Source organism: Saimiri boliviensis, chromosome 7, assembly GCF_048565385.1.
Source record: "Saimiri boliviensis isolate mSaiBol1 chromosome 7, mSaiBol1.pri, whole genome shotgun sequence".
NCBI classification, from domain to species: Eukaryota; Metazoa; Chordata; class Mammalia; order Primates; family Cebidae; genus Saimiri; species Saimiri boliviensis.
Window position 1 is genome coordinate 106,606,767 of NC_133455.1, and position 19,864 is coordinate 106,626,630.

General features: G+C 37.4%; 1 protein-coding gene across 2 annotated transcripts in view; it reads right to left on the reverse strand.

The window, feature by feature from the left end:
* Nucleotides 1–15,107, reverse strand: part of DBX2 (developing brain homeobox 2) — a 36,763-nt gene extending 21,656 nt beyond the window's left edge. Inside the window, exon 1 of one of the 2 annotated variants that reach the window (XM_003941476.4) lies at nt 14,398–15,107. In XM_003941476.4, the coding sequence (XP_003941525.1) occupies nt 14,398–14,800 (403 nt within the window). In that variant the 5' untranslated portion in view covers nt 14,801–15,107. The remainder of the gene's footprint in view (nt 1–14,397) is intronic. The other variant, XM_074403170.1, reaches the window with a different exon arrangement.
* Nucleotides 15,108–19,864: the final 4,757 nt, after the last annotated feature.

Genomic DNA, 19,864 nt, shown 5'->3' on the forward strand with positions numbered 1-19,864 from the left:
TTTAGACAATATGCAAAACTCCAGTTTTCTAAAAGTCATTGAGTAAATGCAGTTAGTTTTCTGAACCATTGCTTAGTTTTCATTTGTATTGAAATTATTGTAAAGTAGCCTTTGTCTGTCAAAAAGTATGCCAAATAATCTCATCAAGGTTTGGGAGATGTGGTTAAAAGACTCAAGGGGACTATGAAATCCCAAGCTTCTTAGATCATTTTCTGTGCAGTCATCATTATAAATAGGAAACATCTACTATTCCTTTATTTAAAATACCCTAGAGCAACTCTGTCCAAGAAAACTATCTGTGATGATTGGAAATGTTATATTCGCATCGTTCAAAATGGTATCTGCTACCCACATACAGCTACTGTGCACTTAAAATGTGGCTAGCATAATAAATAACTGAATATTTAATCTAAATTCAGTTATATTTAAATATATTCATGAGACTAGGGGTTATATTAAATAGCACAGCTCTGAACATCCTACTTACCAAGAAATGATTTAAATATTATGTACTTACATTTAATTTTTAAAGTTTATATCACTTTGCTTATTTCAGATGGTTCTTTGAAACATAGTTAGTTGGATTCCAAAGTTGGTAATGGTAAATTTACGGAGCAATTCCATAACAAAAATGGTGTTTCTGATCACATTTACATAATTTAAAGTATTTGAGAACAATCACTTTTTATCTCAAGAGAAATCTAGTCACCCTGAAGGCATCTGTGTTTCTGGTATAGTGAGTTGCCATGTAATTCTGCTCTGCATAGTTTTATTAAAAATAAGCTATATATAAAACTTTCAGGAGAGACACATGAACTATTTATGATTAGTCCTGTGCAAAAAGTATGAAAATGAGACCCGTTTTGGTGGCCAAAAACTTCTATAAAATTTTTTTGAAGTTTCATTAGTTTAAGTTGTTCTAGCATTTTGACTATAAAACAATCACAGAAATGATGAATAGGATCGCTGTGATTTTTAGTGAGGAATTAGCTCCTTACCATTGCATTATCAATTAGTTTTCCAGAGCACATTAAATCCTGCTGCTTTGGTTTACAGAATAACTGAGGCATTGCTGATGAAGCATAAAAACTTACTTGGCAAAGCAGCAAAGGATGCAGGATGCCTTTGAATTTACCATTTTAAGTTAAATTCTATTCCTCAGTAGATGAGAATAGCTATAAAGAATGTTATAGAATATGAAATAATAACTCTCCATTATTGAGCACTTACTGTATGCCATGCTTTGGTTAAGTCCTTAGATACACAATGCCCTTTGACAGAATGGGTTTAATACAATATAACTGTAGGTGGAGGTTGCCTAAAGTGGGCACTTGCCCATACCATGACACACTCAGCAGAGTGACTAGCACATGCTAAACAGTAATTTAGTAATTGAGCAAATGGTCTTCCAAACTAACAGAAAACTTCCCTGTTCTTAGGGAAAGAAGAAAGATCAAGAATTAATTCTTCCCCTGCTTCCTGACCCATCTTAAAACATGGTATCTTTCATAACAGATAATCTTGAAATCTAAAACATAACTTGAAAATAAATATTTGTATTATTCTCCCTTCATATTTAAGTGACAACTTCTTTCCTTTTCTTAATCACATTCAGTGAATATTGTTTCCATATGACTACATACCTTTTTGAAGAACACAGTAATTTCAGACTTGCATTTTAATGAACTGAGAGTTGTTTACATTTACGTTTATTTTCACCAATTTCTTTGAAGGATGTATCAAAATAAGTATAGTTTCCAATAAGAATTTTGTAGTGTTTCAGGGTCCTGGGTGCTTTAAAATTGCAAATTAATCATAAATGCAGTCTTCTTCCTAGCATACAATGGGAAGCTGTTAACATTAATGCTTTTAAGATTTTTTAATACTCGGGTTTTTAAAGAATCAAGTGTTTGTTTTAATGCTGTTTTGAAAATATGGCCACTAAGCAAATGTACAAAAAGGAAACCAGTTTTGGTGTTCAAAAGTTTTATAAATTTTTTTGATGTTGCATTGTTATCATAAGTTGTTCTAATATTGACTATAAAACCATCTTAGAAATTATAAATCATTTCATGTGAATGTTATGTCTTAAATTATGTTACAAGAGTATGGCATTATTTATACAGATTTACATTTTCATTATTGCTATGGATACATGAAGTACTTCCAAAAGTAGAAATATATTTTCAAGTATAAAAGTTGCCTCATTATGTTTATTCTCAAACATTTCTGTTAGCTAACTTATTTCCCCTCCAAAATAAAGCATTCCATAAATAATAAAAGGATGGTTATGGTGCTGTTTTGTTTTGAACTTTTGCTGTTGTTGTTTGTCTTTTGAGGTAAAAGAAAAAAAAAAGACTCAGCAATGTTGCATTTACAGACATAAAATTAAACATTTACCATGTTTACTGGAAACAGAATACACACAAAAAAAAAGGTTTTGGTTTTGTTTCTTGCTTAATATAGGGTATAGAAAATGTGATCATACTACTGATATCATTAAAATAAGGATGCCATATGTATGCGATATATATGTGTATGTATATATTGCATACATATGGCATCCTTATTTTAATATGTATGCAATATACATGCACATATGGCATGCATATTGCATCCTTATAGATACATATATATATTACAAATGTTTCTATTCTAACCAAAATATTTCTCATCCTAATTCTAGGGCCCTAAAAGTGGGAAAATAAAATATTTTTTAAATTGATGGTTTACTTAAATGATCAATTAAATTCTTTGTGATAAATGTGGTTTAGAGATATCTAATCTTAATGTTGAATTTAATCAGAAGAACCATTTTAATTGAATAGTTTCTTATGTCACTCTACATTACCCTATCTTGGTATATGTAAGCTGTAATCTAAATGACAGTATCAGAATCTGTAACTACAAAAAAAGTAATCATAATCCACAGTAACAATTCGAGTTTTTACTAAAAAACTGGACTTCACATTTTGTGACATGACCAGGCTTGAAGTTCTATTTTGTACAACTTTTCAACATTTTAAATCACCTTTTTGATACACATATTTACACAGGAGTTTAAATCAATTCCTTATTGCTAAATGTAAATACACCTTGTTTAAGCTGGTTTATGTGAAAAATCACTGTAAAATTCTAATTGCTTTTTTTTTTTACAAGTCAATTCCTGATTGCTAAATGTAAATACACCTTGTTTAAGCTGGTTTATGTGAAAAAATCACTGTAAAATTCTAATTAAGTGCTTTTTTTTTTTTTTACATGTTCCTACTTTGACGTAAGTCAAATGCTAATCCAGTGAGCATGTGATTGCAGGAGCACTGAATGGCTTTAAGAAATCCATTTAAAACAATGCATTGCATTGAAGGTATATATGGATATATATATATATCCATATATATACATCTTACATTTTTCACTTTAGTGAATCATATGCTTTTTAAAGTAATGATCAAAGAAGGAAACTCAGCTTTGATGAAAACAAGTGACAAGTTGATAGATGTGCTGCAAACCCTTAAGAACTACTTGGAAGATCCCCTGAAAAGGGTAAAAAAGATAATTTGATCCTAGATAAAATATATTTCAAACATGATCAGTGCCATATAGATGCAGTTGCTTAATCATTTATCATGATTAATTGTAGGCTCACTGAACAACATTTATAATGATAATATTTAAGGAGTGCTTCCTACACGTCAGGCACTGGAATAGCTACAAATTTAACACATGCTATCTCATTGATTCATTAACATTCAAGGCATCTGAAATGTGATTATGACTGCTTGTGGCGAATTAAAAGAAAAAAGGATGATAAAAACAATGAAGATTTAATTTAATAATTAATTACTAGCCATGAGGGATAGACAATTCGTACACAGTGACTCTGCCAATTATTCAATAAGAGCTGGACCCTAGAAAACTGACATCGCTCCCAAGATTTCCATCAGAGAATGAAAAAAAAAGGTCTTTCCTCCGGAAAAAAAATACAAACAGGTAGGTTCTACAGCATGACATTAGGTTCTATTAATGTAACATCTCAAGACACTCCAAATTTCATATCTTACTGTGATGGTTAATACTGAGTGTCAACTTGATTGGATTGAAGAATGCAAAATATTGATCCTGGGTGTGTCTGCAGGGGTATTACCAAAGGAGATTAACCTTTGAGTCAGTGGGCTGGGAAAGGCAGACCCACCCTTAATCTGTGGGCACCATCTAATCAGCTGCCAGTGCAGCTAGAATATAAAGCAGACAGAAAAATGTAAAAAGACTAGACTGACCTAGCCTACCAGCCTACATCTTTCTCCTGTACTTCCTCCCCTCAAACACTGGACTCCAGAAGTTCTTCAGTTTTGGGACTCGGATTGGCTCTCCTTGCTCCTCAGTTTGCATACGGCCTATTGTGGGACCTTGTGATCATGTGAGTTAATACTTAATAAACTCCCCTTTGTGTGTGTTTATATATCTATATATATCCTATTAGTTCTGTCCCTCTTGAGAACCCTGACTAAACACCTACCAATCAATCTTCCAATTTCTATGTGAAACTGTTATTAGTTACACACAAAATGACTCAACATTTTTGGAACTAAACTAGGGCCTGTCTGAATCCAAATGCCTAAAATTATGTATTCATAGGAAACTTTCCATATGACTTATTTGAAGATACAGGTTCAAGATATCTTTTATTTTGCATGTTTAGTTAAGATGGGAACTTATAGCCTACCTAATGGTGAACTAGCCTGATTTTTTTTTAACTTAACTGACTAAATGGTTCTGTAATACAAGTATCCTATAGCCAAGCATCATTACAAGTTTAGGTACTGACAAATTATTCTGTTTTCTAGAAAACAATAATTTTTAAATTTGTTTTTTGTTCTTTTCATTCTCCTTTAGTAATGGAGAAGAACATCAGAAATCTAAATGATGTGAAACCACATTCTTACCGGCAATACAACCATGGTACTGACATTTCAAAGGAAGAATACTAAAGACCACTAATAAAACCTTCAAATAAATTTTGGAAGCCCACTGCATATAAGAAGGATGAAGAGAAATGACAGAAGGTTCCAAAGTATCTTACTAAGGTAACCACTAGGAAAAAAGCAAAACAAAACAGGAAACCTCTATGAAAGAATGACAGGGAAGTAAATAATCCCAAAAGGATGGTTCTAATGACCCCCTTCACATGCCAGGTACATGGGCACTGAGAACTTAAAAATCTAACCTTCGAATTTGAAAATAATACACAATTAAGCAGACCCTCTGGGGTGGGTTGGACCCAAAACAAGACTCCAAAAAACAGCAAACATCTGTCTTGAGTAGTCAGAACAAAGAAATATCAATTAGCTATGGACGTTTGATTTATTTTAATACTTAGTCTATCTGAAAGTAATTCATTTATGTGATCTAATTGCAAACTTTGTCTTCAATCACCAGCCATAGCAAGTTAGGTAAATTCACCCTTTACCTTTCTGTTTATCAGAAAACGAGACAAGTCAGCATTTTTTTTTTCCCTCAAAAGTATTTTAAAGACAGAAAAACAAAGGGTCTTAATGTTTTGGTACAGCTCATAAGAAGATGAATCAAGTGCACTGTCTACTTGTTTGCTTCTGTCCTTTTAATTCAGGGCCAATAATATGTACTGCCTATCTGTCAAGTGCTGAGCATTGTGCTGTGTGCTGGGACTACAAAGGTGAAAAACGAATTTTCCTTCCTGGAAGAATTTTTTTTTTTTAATGTTCTTTAACTTACAGATTTGAGTCTGCTGGTCAATGAAATGAAATGTAAATTTCTCAGTACTCCAGATTCAATTTTGTTCAGTGAATCCTGACACACTCCCCAAGGAGATGCAATCTAACAAAATTCATACTGTGCACATCCCCAGCCAGTTTCTCAACCCTGAATACACATTAGAGTTGTCTGGGCTGCTTCTCAAAGATACAGATGCCTAGCCCCCACACCAATTGTTTTAAATCAGGCTGGCTAGGAATGGACACCCACTTTGCATTTTTTCAAAAACTTTGCAGGTGATTATAATGTAGAGCAAGGATGAGACCACCAAGAACATAAAACAGCATCTGACACATAGTAGACATTCAGTAAACGTTAGCCGTCTCCTCTTGCCATAAATACATAATCTGAGATCAACACTAAGATGGCATATAAAAAAAAGCAGTATTTTCCAGACTTCTACTGAAATATAGAATAAAAAGAAAAGGATATCTTAAGGAAGGCTTGTTCAAAGAAGGCTTTAAGCAGGAGAAACATCTTAATCAGGGCCTTGATTTGGAAAATATGTGGAAGAGCAAACGAAGAGAAAGAAGGTATTCCAAGAAGAAAAGGTTGCAGAGACAAAGGAAAAGAGGAAAGGATGGTGGTGACACACAGGGCAGGCAATGGAGACCAGCCTGGCTACTGGGACAAGGCCAAAGGGTCAGCATTAAGCAATGTGTCTAGAAGAGTTAAATACAGTTGATGGAATGAAGCCCTTAAAGGCCAAACTAAGTGATTTCATTTGATCTGCTGTCAAATGGGATAATTTAGGTTTTTCTGAGAGCTTGGTGACATGATGAAAGCTACATTTGAGAAAAGTTCACCTGGCAGTGGTGGATGGGATGCTGTGAAACAAAGAAGGGCCAAAGGGAAGGCCGCTATACAATAACAACATGCAGTAGCAACAGATGATAACAAGCATTTGTGTGGACACTTCCAGCAACATCTTATCCAGACTCACAACACCAAATTGACAGGGTCTGGCTTCCCTCCAGCTGTGGGACACTAGCTCACTGTGACCATCACAGGTGCCCAGAGTCCTTACCTCTGCTGCCTCACCCTCCAATTAGACCTCTCTGAAAAAATGGTCTCAACTTGAGGAGATTCCTTGCTCTTTTTATTATGTCACAGAAGTCCATGTCACAGAAGAGAATACTATAAGCCTTTGTGAAGGCTCCCTGAGTTCCTAGCTATACCACTCCATAAATTCCTGCATTGGTCTACTCTAGCAGAAGATAGACCTACCAGGAATTGTATCTGATATTGGTTATCTTGATTTCACCCTGGGACAGATTTTAAATGATCACAAATTATTTGGTACTCCTCCCATTGAGAGGTGAGGCCTATTTCCTCTTCCCTTGAATTTGGAGTGGTGTTAGTGACTTGCTTAAGTATTGGAAGTTCCAAAATGTCCACAGTTCCAAAAACACATGAGTTTTTGGAATGTGTGCTCTTGGTGTTCTCCCTTTCAAAACCCAGCCACTGTGCTATAAGGAGGTCAAGATGCTTGGAGAGCAATAAACAAATCCAGTTGAGCACCCAGTCAATAGATGGCATCAGTGCCAGCCATGTGAGCAGCCATCTTGGACATCCAGCCCAGGCAAACCTTCCCATGACTTAAGTCCCAGTGGACACCTAACATCACTCAAGATCTAAGTGAGAACCACACAGCTGAGCCCAGCCAATCCAGAAAACTGTAAGAGAAAATAATAAATTGTTCTTGAAGCCACCGAGTTTTGGGATGCTTTCTTATACAACAATGCCCCTTTTACCAATATTTTACTTATGGTGACATGGTGGAAAGGAATCCTTACATCTTTTCCTGTATCTTCCCAGTGAGCTTTTGAGGTATGTGCTTTAAAGTCAAATGCTGACTCTACCACTGCTCACATTTTGAAATGAGAAAAGAGAGGCTCTGTGAGGTTATATGAATTGCTTATGATTACAGAATCAGTAATCTGAAAATCTTGAATCTAGACTTTTAAATATAAGAATGCTCCTAAAACAGCTCAGAGAGCTATTGGTTGTTTTAGATTTAGCCAATTTGCCATTTACATGTTGGAGCAAGCATGGCAAACCTACATTATAAAAATCAAGATAGTAAATACTTTACACTTTGTGAACCATACAGTCCCCATTATGACTATTCAATTTGTAATGGAAAAGCAGCTAAAGAAATATGTAGACAAATAGGTGTTATTTTGTTCCAGCTTTAAAGAATCAGACGGTCTTTTTTGTTTCAGACCCAATATAACCACAAAACTAGTTCTGTACACCTAAACTCAATCCAGTCCTAGGTTATCTATTAAAAACTTGCCAGCAATCGTGGATTTTATTTCTTTTTTAATGTACATAAATTTTCTCAAAGAATGACTTATTAACTCCTTCACATATTTTAATTTTAAAAGTATTAGATTCTTAAAGTTTTAAAGGAAAAGAAATTTTGAGTCTTTTGAAGAGGACCTGTGGAAATCTATATACTGTATGTTCTACTTCTGATGGTCACTTAGAATTAACAAAAAATAAAGGTTGTTATGGCATGGTGCCTGAACATGTGAAGGAAAAGGGAAAACCCTAATTCATCTGTGGAATATTTATAAACAAGAAGTCATTAAAATAGTCAGAAATTTATACAAAAAGATGCAAGCTTTTTTTTTCTTTCCTTTTCCTGAATGCTTTGGTTCTAAAAGAAAAGTCTAAAAACTCCTATAGGCTTTTTGATCTTTGACTTCAGAGAGAATTTTAGTACCTTAAGTTGACTGTTCACATACCTCACAAAAATGCACCCCTGAAATATTCGCAACTAATAGCTGGTTGACAAAATGAACAATGCTATTAAAAATGAAATCAGCTATGGTAACTTTATATAAAGTGATGGATCACTCAGCATTGCCAAGTTAAGTATTGACTGGAGGCTAAAAAGAATGAAAGAGATTTCATTTAAAGTGAAAACATTACTGAAAGTAAAATAAAATATTTTGGAATAAAATATACAAGGGTCTGGTAAGTATGTTATATATTAAGGCGAAAATCCAATTTCTTACTAAGAGAATATAAAATAGAAACATGATCTAATGAAGTCTAAAATGAGGATTCTAACAAGCATTCCTAGATAAAAATCATATTGTTTCATTTTACAATTTGCCCTTTTATTACTGACAGACTCCAGGTGTATTTGAATGAAAACGTATTTAAACTGACTTAGAACTTGTGTACTTTCATTGTACATACAAAGAAAAACTACTGTAATTAAGAAAAACTTAGAGCTTCTTCTAACCGAAAATTAAGGGTTTCTGTTACAAACACTGTATTAAAGGTTGCGAAGCAAGACCCTCAAAAGATCTTTGTATTCACTGCCCACCCTAACATAAGGACACATTGTTTAAATATTTTAAGTAGAATAACATTTCATTTTTGTGTAAACTTTCATAGCAGAGAATCTCAAAGGATTTTATGAACACAACGATTAAACAAAAATTACGCATGGATGTTGTATCCTTCAAGTTGCTACCATTTCTCTCATGGTTCAGCAGCATATCTAACTGTAAAATATCTTCTTAAAGCAAAAAAGCATCTGGTGGCTACTGAAAACAGGAAGGAGATGACACATTCAAAGAGGACTGTCATGGAGTCTAAGCACAGCTTAGGTTCCAATATTTGAACCACATCCATGGCAAACAAATATAAATAAAATTACCCTTGGCAATCCTTTTTTTTTTTTTTTTTTTTTTTTTTTAAAGTCAGAGTCTTACTCTATCACCCAGGCTGAGTGCAGTGGTGCAATCTTGGCAACCTCTTTTAATTGCCCAAAACATACAGCATCCTTTGACTTCATGTAGCATAACCCTGAACACTCTAAATCCTACGTTTAATTCTATGTAAGTCCATAAGTAAATTTCTGGGCATTTAAACCATTGTACCTCTTAAAATAACCCTCAAATCCCTAAAGGAATGGAGCTAAGTAAGTAGAAAGTTCTAAAACATTCTTATTTGTCTGCTACATGTACTCCTGGTTAATTATAAAACCTCAAGAGTTTCAGTACGTATTATCAGATTAAATTTGCTTGTTGTTAGAGCAAAAAAGAGAAGCATGTGTTGGGGCAAAGGAGAGACAGGTGCTAAAGTTGAAGTCAAATTAAATACACATAAAATGTTACCTCATTGTAGTTCCAGCTCAGATGTTATTTTGCAAGGAGTGTGGCTTACTCAGTTAGTGCTAAATGTAAAGAGACTATTACTTCCATTGGTTCTAAGAGTTTCTTTTATTGTAACCTCTGCAAGAACTTCTCCTTGAACCTGAAGGTGTTTATTAACTTAGGGATCATATAATGATCTGTTCAGAGCTGATTACTCATGAACTAGGTAAAAGTTATTACTATGTTAATGTAAATTAAAAGGTCTGTTAAGCAGATTACAGGAAAATATACCGATACAGTAAGAATATGATTCTGGTATTCTTGACAAATTCCATCAAGGATAACTGGAATTCATCCTTTGGGGCCTCAGCAAAGAACCACTAGCACGAGTCTCGTCATTATGCCATTCGGAATCCCCCGTGGTCATCTTGGTTCTGGATCAGCATCATCAACACTCAAAAATTCTGTACTTTTAATTTGCCAAAACGAATCTAAACTATAGTGTCAGCAACAAAAAAGCTCAAACTCAAGCTTAAAAAATAAGATCACAAAGTCTTCACTTAGACTAGAATCCCCACTTTGAGCACAAATCCATTTTCTCCCTCCCCTCGGTTGCCTAAAATGTAAGAGAGGCCATTGTATTTCACACATTCAGTGTTATCTCAGTGGAGGAAAAAACTACCATTTGCAGCACAAAACATAAGTGGAAATAGTTACAGTCAACAATTAGTGGGTAAACGGTACTTAGGATTGGAAGGTAGATAAGAAAACTAGACTGCACATTAAGTACCGATGGTCAGAAACAACCCTCACTGGATGACAGAAAAAATACTGTGGCTCTTTTATGTCTTTACTACACAGTATGACTTACTTAGCAAAACTACTTTTTAAAAAAGCAGTTCAACTCACCTACCCAGAATGAACATTTGCTTTCCAATCCTTTCATATACAGCACAAGAATAGATTTAATAAATGATAAAGGAAATTATATTTAGGAAATTACTTTTATGTCAAACATTTTCTAAAATGCTTAAAATAACAAATGTTATTAATAAGCAAGAGTATTTGTTCCACTTATTTTGAAGAGAATTGACAGCATAACCAGCAATAGAAAACTGATGTCATTCTGTAGCCAGTAGAAATTTAAATCTTCCAGCATTTTACATTGTGATGCCCTCTTTTATATACAAACAGATTAATATTTTAATCGGGCATAATATTTTCCAAATATTGTCACTAATAATGACATCGGCAAACTTCTGAGGAAGGATGTCTGACAATCAGAGTTTACTCACAAAACTTCTTGGTTTCCACTAATAAACTATAATAATTCGTGACCTTTTTTTTTCTTTTTTCAGATATAAGCCCTGGAGGAGAACCTATTTACTACCCCATACTGCCCTAAATGGGTCTCTCCCAAACCCTGAGCCCTTTGATTTTAAAGTTTTAAAACTATTCTATGTAAACAACTTGACAACATAGAGCTATGGAGTATGGCTTTTCTTGCTGTAAATACTCAAACTTACCAATTTTCATGGATGAAGCACTGACAGCTCTACTTTCATCCATGACCTATAAATCTGTGTTACTGTGTTTAACTGTCACCACTTTTCAAATATGTTTTATAACAAGATGAAAAGGAAAGCTAATTCCTTCCATTATGGGCTGAGGTACAAAATCACAATCTGAATGATTATTGTGATACTATGTAATTGGCGATCCCCTTAGACTTCATTATTTTCTTCTAGTCAGTGAAAGACTAACCTCAAGTAGGAGCCTAAGATTTGGGGCAATTTTTTCTCTTTCACAAGTCCATAGATGTTTAAAGTGATACTTGGGACAAAAACAAAATCAGCAAATGAAATTATCATTGAGAAAAACAATTGGAATGCCCATAGCCATCTCACTAGCTTACTAGGAGGATTAAAGGAGCTATTTTGAAAACAGCTGCTACCTACAAAGCAGTACAGAACACGGAATGTAAGCTCTAGAAGGGCAGAGACAGTCATCTGTTTTTTTTAACTGATTATGCCAGTGACCTAGAACAGAGCCTGATACATGGGAGACACTCAGTAAACATGTACTGAATGAATGAAATATATAGTATATTTAATAGTTGGTAACAAAAATAATGAAAAGTAATGAAGCAAAAATGTATGATGAAGCATAAATCCCCCAGTTAAACGGTGCCATATTTCACCAATACACTTAAAAATAACTCTGGGGGTTTCTTATTTAAATTTAGATGTGGTGCACTCAATAAATTAAAGCTGGGGAAAAAGTGGGTACTCAATATGCATAAATTACTAAAATCACATTTTGTGGTCTACTCCCAAGTTAGCATCTAAAGGATCAGAACTGGTAACATTTCAGAAAGATAATGGTATTATCTTCCAGAAAACAAGACCTTCTCCAACTGTTATGCTCTCCCCAGAACATCAAATCACTATTTCATCCTCACGTAATTTTCACCTAATAGCTAAATTGTTGGCACTCCATTATAATTTCATAATTGTAAACTGCATAAAATAATTTCCTACATTTGGTAGGGCAAGAATCTGTCATTTAAATAAAACTGGGGCAGTGTTCAGAAAACTACATTCTTGATCCAATTATAAAAATTAATGAATATAAATTCTGGTTTTAAGCAGCATATTTGTGGGGACGAATTCATGAGATTTTACTTTTCTTCTTTAGATGTTTTTCTGGTTTCAGAAACTAATGTATTCTTTACAATAATATTTTTTAAAAAAACAAAGGTTGTTGAAATGAAAATTAATCTAGAACATCAAATCTTCAATGAATATTGAATAAAATATTTGGAAAAATGCATGCTTAAACTATTAGAATACTTCAAAAGGGAATATAAATTCTTACAACCCTTGTAATTACTCCAAAAACAATGTTTGCAATTGGACAGTTTAATAAGTGCACAAGAATGAATATGATCCTGAAAATAAAAAGAATGTAGCTACAAAAACTTTTAATCTTTAGTTGCAATATTTTGAAAGGAATGGATACAGTAAACTATTTTTGAGGGTTATTGAAATAACTGCACTTGATTTGCATTTATTTTATTTAAATGTAATCTGTTAAATCTGCAAAGGTTAAAATTAAATACCTTTTCATGGCTGAGACAATTATGATTAGAAATACTTTAGTAATCCTTGAAAAACAACTTCTAACAGCACAATGCCAAGCCACCAACAGTTATGCAAATCAACAAATTTTCTTGAAAATGTTATTTTTATGAAATGTTATTTATTAACTCGTTCAAGTCCAAGTGAACCTGCTTTATGGCTAATTTTTCTTCAAAAAGAACAGAGAGGCCCAAATTTCCATAACTTTGCCTTAACTGTTTGTTCCTCTTTCAGGGTGCAGAAAAAGGCTTCTTAGCATTTAGGTTTGACACTAGGTGAATGAGATCGGTGTTCATATAATTATATTTGTTCCATTCTGTTAGTAGCCATTTCAAACTGAAAGACCAGGACAGGTTCTAAACATGTTAAATTCTATAAAGCCATTAGCAATAAATTTGATCCGGCAGTTTGCAGGGACAATGGAAACTGCTGAAAAAGCGTCTATTAGTCATTCTGGACAAACCCATCGGGATTAAAAGAATGAGTTAAGATCGTTTAAGGACGCAGCCACAAAAAAAAAAAAAAAAAAAAAAAAAAAAATCCAATTGGATCTCAGCTTCTGAGTCTCTAAGAGACTGTTCCCTTTTATCATTGCCGATTTCGGCGAGATTTGGCTAATATTTGACTAAATTGTAAAGATCCTTCTTCCCAGTCCCACTAGTTAGGTTTTACAGGTGATTAAAATAAACCCACTCTGCCCTTCTTTTCGGTAAATTCTTACTTATTGGTGAACTTCCTACTTCAGTTGCCAATTCAGCTGTTTTTCAGCTCAGCACGAAGAAAGGTCGGCCTTCATTTCTTTGCGCCTAAAGTGATCCAAAATGTGTGGAGAAAGCCAGAACTTTGCGCAAGTCTCCTTCCAAAGATCTTTGCGCGCGTTCCTGAGCTATTCCGACTGTCCTAACAGTTTAAGTGACAAAAATCTTCTCAAGTTGGGCTGCGCAAAGCTCTCCTTGTCAAGAACTTTTCTGAGAGCCCGGGGGATAGGAGCGGGAGGGTTAAAAACGCTGAGCTTGGTGAAACCCCTCCAGACGGATCCAGACAGGCCAGAATACCTTCAGATTTTCCCAGTTAAGGCCAAAAAGTCAGGGTAGACCAACTAACCACCTGTTGAAAGAAGGGGACGGTGAAGGAAGCTGGTGGAATGGGATGGGATGGGATGTGGCAAAAAAGAATCACAGAAAGTTGTGCGCCTCCGCCCCGGCCCCCGACTCCGGAAGTGGAATCTCCGCTAAAGCCCGAGATGCTCCTGGAAGGTCGGAGACCGGCGCTCCCTGGGCGCAGTGCGCACCGCCGACGCCCCCAGATCCGGGAGGCGCGGCTGGGGAAAGAGGGTAGAGCTGGCTCACCTGGCACTGACGGCTGGAAGGTACTGTCTCGGTCCCCTGGAGCCCGGTCCGGCAGCCTCGCACTGTCCGGAGAGGGACTGAGCACTTGAAAAGCCCACCGCGTGCCGTAGGGCGCCCCAGCGGGGCTCACTGGTTCGGCCGCGGGGCACAGCTTGAGGGGAACCGGGCTGGCGGGCAGGGGCCGGAGCTGCGCGCTCGCCGTAGTCAGGGCGGCTGCCGGGCTGTGGGGCGTGGGCGGCTGCAGCCCGGGAGTCGGGGAGCCCCCGACCCGCAGCAAGTTCTCGATGAGGAAGCTCTTGCCCAGGTTGCCAAAGCCGGGCGCAGCGGGGAGGCTGAGGAGCGCGGAGGAGGCCACCACGTCCCAGTACGCGCCGGCGTGGGCTGCCACCGCGCTGGGGAGCATCGTGCGGCCCGGGCTGGCCGGCTGCGCGTTCGCCTTCGCCCGCCTCTCGCCCGTGCGCCCCGCACCGCACCCGGAGCCGCCGCTTCTCGCCGCCGACTCCCTCAGGGCTGGAGCGCGCTGAGCCGGGCGGGAAGCAGAGGCCACCCGGGACGGCGGCAGGCTTGAAACGATATTATTTATTTGCGTTGGGCGTTTTTTTTAAGGGATGGGAGGAGTGAGTGTGGGAGGGGGAAGCTGTGTTTCCCTGGCCGGCTGCGTAGGCTCCGGGAGCGCGGGGGAGGGCGGGGGGAAGTCTCTCGCCGTCTCTATGCAGATCTGGACAGGTTTTTTTTTTTTTTTTTCTGGAAGGACGGAAGGTGTGTCCAGCCCACCCATTCATGTCACCAGGCACACAAAGTGACAGACGCGGCCAACAATAAGGGCAGTGCAGTGGCAAGGGGAGGGGACTACTAGTGGGAGGAGGTGGGCGTGGAGGCGACGTGAATCGGGCGCGCTCGCCCCCTCTCCGCGGCGGTGCAGAGCCTGGCGCTCTCACTGGAGCCCGGGCACCCCACCGGGCGCGGGGTCGGGCGGACGCCGCCGTGGAACGCCCCGAAGGCGGGCGGGCGACGCTGCCGTCGGGGGCGCCTCTGGGTACCACCTGTTGGGCAACCCCTGGCTCTCCGGTGTTGGTGGTCACTTCAGCAACTGATGGACATCTCGGGGAAGTAAACGGAGTCGCCAGTGGCTGGAAGGGCTGTTATCAGGGTCAGTGGAAGGTAGCACTGAGACTGTTTCAGCTGTGCCGCCGTTGAAAAGTGACTTTTCAAAGAGTAGGTTGTTTGCATATTAAATGAGGCCCTTATGTTATAGGAGGGAAGGAGATGTGTTTTTCTGAGACCTTTTAAGAAATTTCTGTTTCCAGTGATTCATTTCCGGTCACTTTCTAATAAGATTTGTTTTAAGGATTGTGGGAAGAGGTGCCTATAGCTCCTTCACTCTAAAGAGAGGATCTAATGCGTTTTAATCTAGAGAAGGAGATCGTAGTCGGAGTTGGTTAAATGCCAAATGACAGATGGTTGGGTCCAAAACCTAGGGGGAAAAAACCCCGCTAGGTCCTCCTAGACGTTGGTGGTTGGGTATGTCTCTGCAGAAAGACGGGGATGAAAACACTGTTACTTAGGATTACAGCCGCTCTTTTTTTCCTGAAAATTTAAGTATTTCAAAATTTATTTTATTACGTGGGAACTAGACAGACGAAAAGCGTGTGTGTGTGTAAGTAATTAAAGCTTGCTTTTTAGCCACAGGACAACTTTCAAAGCTGCTCCTTTAGGAAACTCTGTAACAGTGGAGTGTTAAAACTGTGAATTCTCTGCCAATTAACACTTATCATTGCTACTCTCCTGTCCAGATTTAGATGAATTTATTTAGAATGGGATTTTTTTTTTTTTAAGATCTGTGAAGTTTCGAGTCACATGTGCAGTATTCCTCTTCATCCTAAGAATAATTTGGTCTCTGGCCTCAATTTACTTAAAAGCCGATCAGAGTTGCCAGGCTAGTGAAATAAATATTCTTAAGTTCACCTTATGTTGAATTTAAATGCCCAGCCTATTCAAAGATGAGCATAGGTAACTAAATTAATAAAGCTGGATTTTTTTTGTAAGTTGGTGGATAATTTTATGACCTGCTGCTCAATGAAAGGAAATTTATTTTTCAGATGGATTTATACTACCAATATTCGTTAACTTGTTGATTTAGTCAGCAGCCCTTTACTGAGCATTTAATATTTATTGAACACTTGTAGTGATCTTGGAAATACATAGAAGGAAAGACCTGGTCTTTGCCTCGTAGGAATTCACAGTCTGGAGGAGCGGGATGGTGATGGTGGTGGTGGTGGTGGTGGTGGTGGTGGTGGTGGGAGGGGGGTGGGTGGAGAAAAACAAGTAACATCTGAGGAAGATCTTCTAATGAGAGTAAACTTTCTAAAGACTGTATTGTCATTCAGTTTGAAGAATTTTTAAATTTCCATCTTGATTTTATTTTTGACCCAGTGATCATTCAGGAGGAGGTTATTTAATTTCCATGTATTTGCATGGTTTTGAAGCTTCCCTTTGGAGTTGATTTTCAGTTTTAATCCACTGTGGTCTGAGAGAGTGCTTGATAAAATTTCAATTAAATTTATTGAGACTATCTTGGAGAAAGTTCTATGGGCTGACGAATAGAATGCATATTCCGCAGTCGTTAGGTAGAATGTTCAGTAAATATCTGTTAAGTCCATTTGTTCCAGGATATAGTTTAAATCCATTGTTTCTTTGCTGACGTTCCATCTTGATGACCTGTCTAGTGCTGTCAGTGGAGTATTGAAGTCCCCCACTACTATTGTGTTGCTGTCTATCTCATTTCTTAGATCTATTAGTAATTGTTTTATAAAATTAAGAGCCCCAGTGTTAAGTGCCTATCAAAACCTCTGGGATACAACAAAGGCAGTGCTAAGATGAAAGTTCATAACCCTAAACACCTACATCAAAAAGTCTGAAAGAGCACAATCTAAGGTCATACCTCAAGGACTGGAGAAAGAAGAATCCCAAACCTAGCAGAAGAAAGAAAATAACCAAGAACACAGCAGAACTAAATGAAATGGAAACAAGCAAACAAATACAAAAGATAAATGAAACAAAAAGTTGGTTCTTTGAAAAGATAAACAAAATTGATAGACTAGTAGCAAGATTAACCAGGAAAATATGAGAGAAAATCCAAATAGCTAAATTAGAAACAAAATGTCAGATGTTACAACTGACACTACAGAAACACAAAAGATCATTCAAGGCTACTGTGAACAACTTTATGCACACAAACTAGAAAACCTAGAGGAGATGGATAAATTCCTGGAAAGATACAACCCTCCTAGCTTAAATCAGGAAGAATTAGATACCCTGAACAGACCAAAAACAAGCAGTGAGGATGGCAGCTACAGCCTTACATATTTTTTTAAAGAATAGATTTAAGAGTTGAAATGACTCCTCAATCCATCGGCTGCAGAACGGATGTTGTATTAGCAGTCATTTTTAGCTTTTGATTTAAAGTGAAGAGTTATGTGACTTTTCCTTTCACTTAAACAGCTACAAGCTAGGCTTATTAATTGGCCTAATCTTGTTGTGTCTCAGGGAATAGGAGAGCCTGAGAGAGGCAGAAACAACGTTAATCTCCTTATATAGCTCCTTGACATGCCTTCTTCACTAAGCTTAATCATTTTTAGCTTTTGATTTAAAGCGAGAGTTGTGTGACTTTTCCTTTCACCTGAATACCTACAAGCTAGGCTTATTAACTACCATAATCTTGTTGTGTCTCAGGGAATAGGAGAGCCTGAGAGAGGCAGAAACAATGTTAATAGCTCCATGTGAGTTCTTTGGTGATGAAGTGCATTGTCAATGAGCAGTAACATTTTTAAAGAAATCTTAAGAGTCCAAGGATTTTCATAAAAGTAAATGACCATTGGCTTCAACATAAAGTCACCAGCTGCATTACCCCCTAACAAGAGAGTCAGCCTGTCTTTTGAAGCTTTGAAGCCAGGCACTGACTTCTCCTCTCTAGCTATGAAAGTCCTGCAGGGCATCTTCTTCCAATAGAAGACTGTTTCATTTACAATGAAAATCTGTTGTTTAGTGTAGCCACCTCCGTCAATTATCTTAGCTAGATCTTCTGGAACAGATGCTTCAGCTTCTCTATCAGCACTTGGCACTTGGTTTTGCACTTTTATGTTACAGAGTCCTTACATGAATCAACTTCTCTTAGTTTCTGATTTTTATTCTGCAGCTTCCTCGCCTCCCAAAACCTTCACAGAATTGAAGAACGTTGGAGCCTTTCTCTGGTTAAGGCTTTGGCTTAATGAAATATGGCTGCTTCAGTCTTATATCCAGACCACTTAAAATTTCTCTATATCAGCAATAAGTCTGTTTTATTTCCTTATCATGTTTGGGTTCCCTAGAGTAGCACTTGTAATTTTCTTCAAGAACTTTCCTTTTGCATTCACAACTTGGCTGTTTGGTGCAAGAGGCCTAGCTTTTGGCCTGTCTTGACTTTTGACATGCCTTCTTCCCTAAGCTTAATCATTTTTAGCTTTTGATTTAAAGTGGGAATTATGTAACTTTTCCTTTCACCTGAACATCTGCAAGCTAGGCTTATTAATTGGCCTAATCTTGTGCCTCAGGGAATAGGAAAGCCTGAAAGAGACAGAGAGACTGGAAAATAGCCAACAGCCAGTTGGTGGAGTGGTCAGAACACATACAACATTTACTGATTAAGTTTCCTGTCTTATAGGGGCACAGTTCTTGGTGCCCCAAAACCATAGTAATGTCAAAGATCAGAGATCACCATAACAGATATAATAATAATGAAAAAAATCAAAATATTGCAAGAATTACCAAAGTGTGACACAGAGACACAAAGTGAACACATGCTGTTGGAAAAATTGCACTGATAGCCTTGTCCAGTGATAGCCTTGCAAGGTTGACACAAACCTTCAATTTGTAAAATACACAGTATCTGTGAAGCGCAATGAAGTAAAGTGGAATAAAACAAGGTATGCCTATACTAAACACTTTATAGATATTAACTCATTTATCTTCACAATAATACCATAAGGTTGGTACTACTATTATCCCAATTGTACTGATGGGGCACATAGAATTTAAGTAACTTTCCTAAGGCGACACAACTGTCAGAGTGATGAGGCTGAGATGCATTGCTATTAACCTTTAAGTTCAACTATCTCCCCTTCATGAACCTAATAAATATTCCATGCTACAGTGTATCACCAGGCTATCCTTAGATGCAAATGAGGCTGAAAAACAACTATTTCATTTTTCTTTTAGTGCATGGTAGCAAGGAAGATTTGAGTCAAGAATTACTGTTGGGTCAGCAAACTTGCTTGCCACAGCCAGAGAGAGGCAGCTGGAAATATCTAGAGGCAAAATGATAAGAAATTTAATGAAATGGGCCAGGCGAGGTGGCTCATTCCTGTAATTTTAGCACTTTGGGACGCTGATGTGGGAGGATTGCTTCAGCTCCGTAGTTTAAGACCAGCCT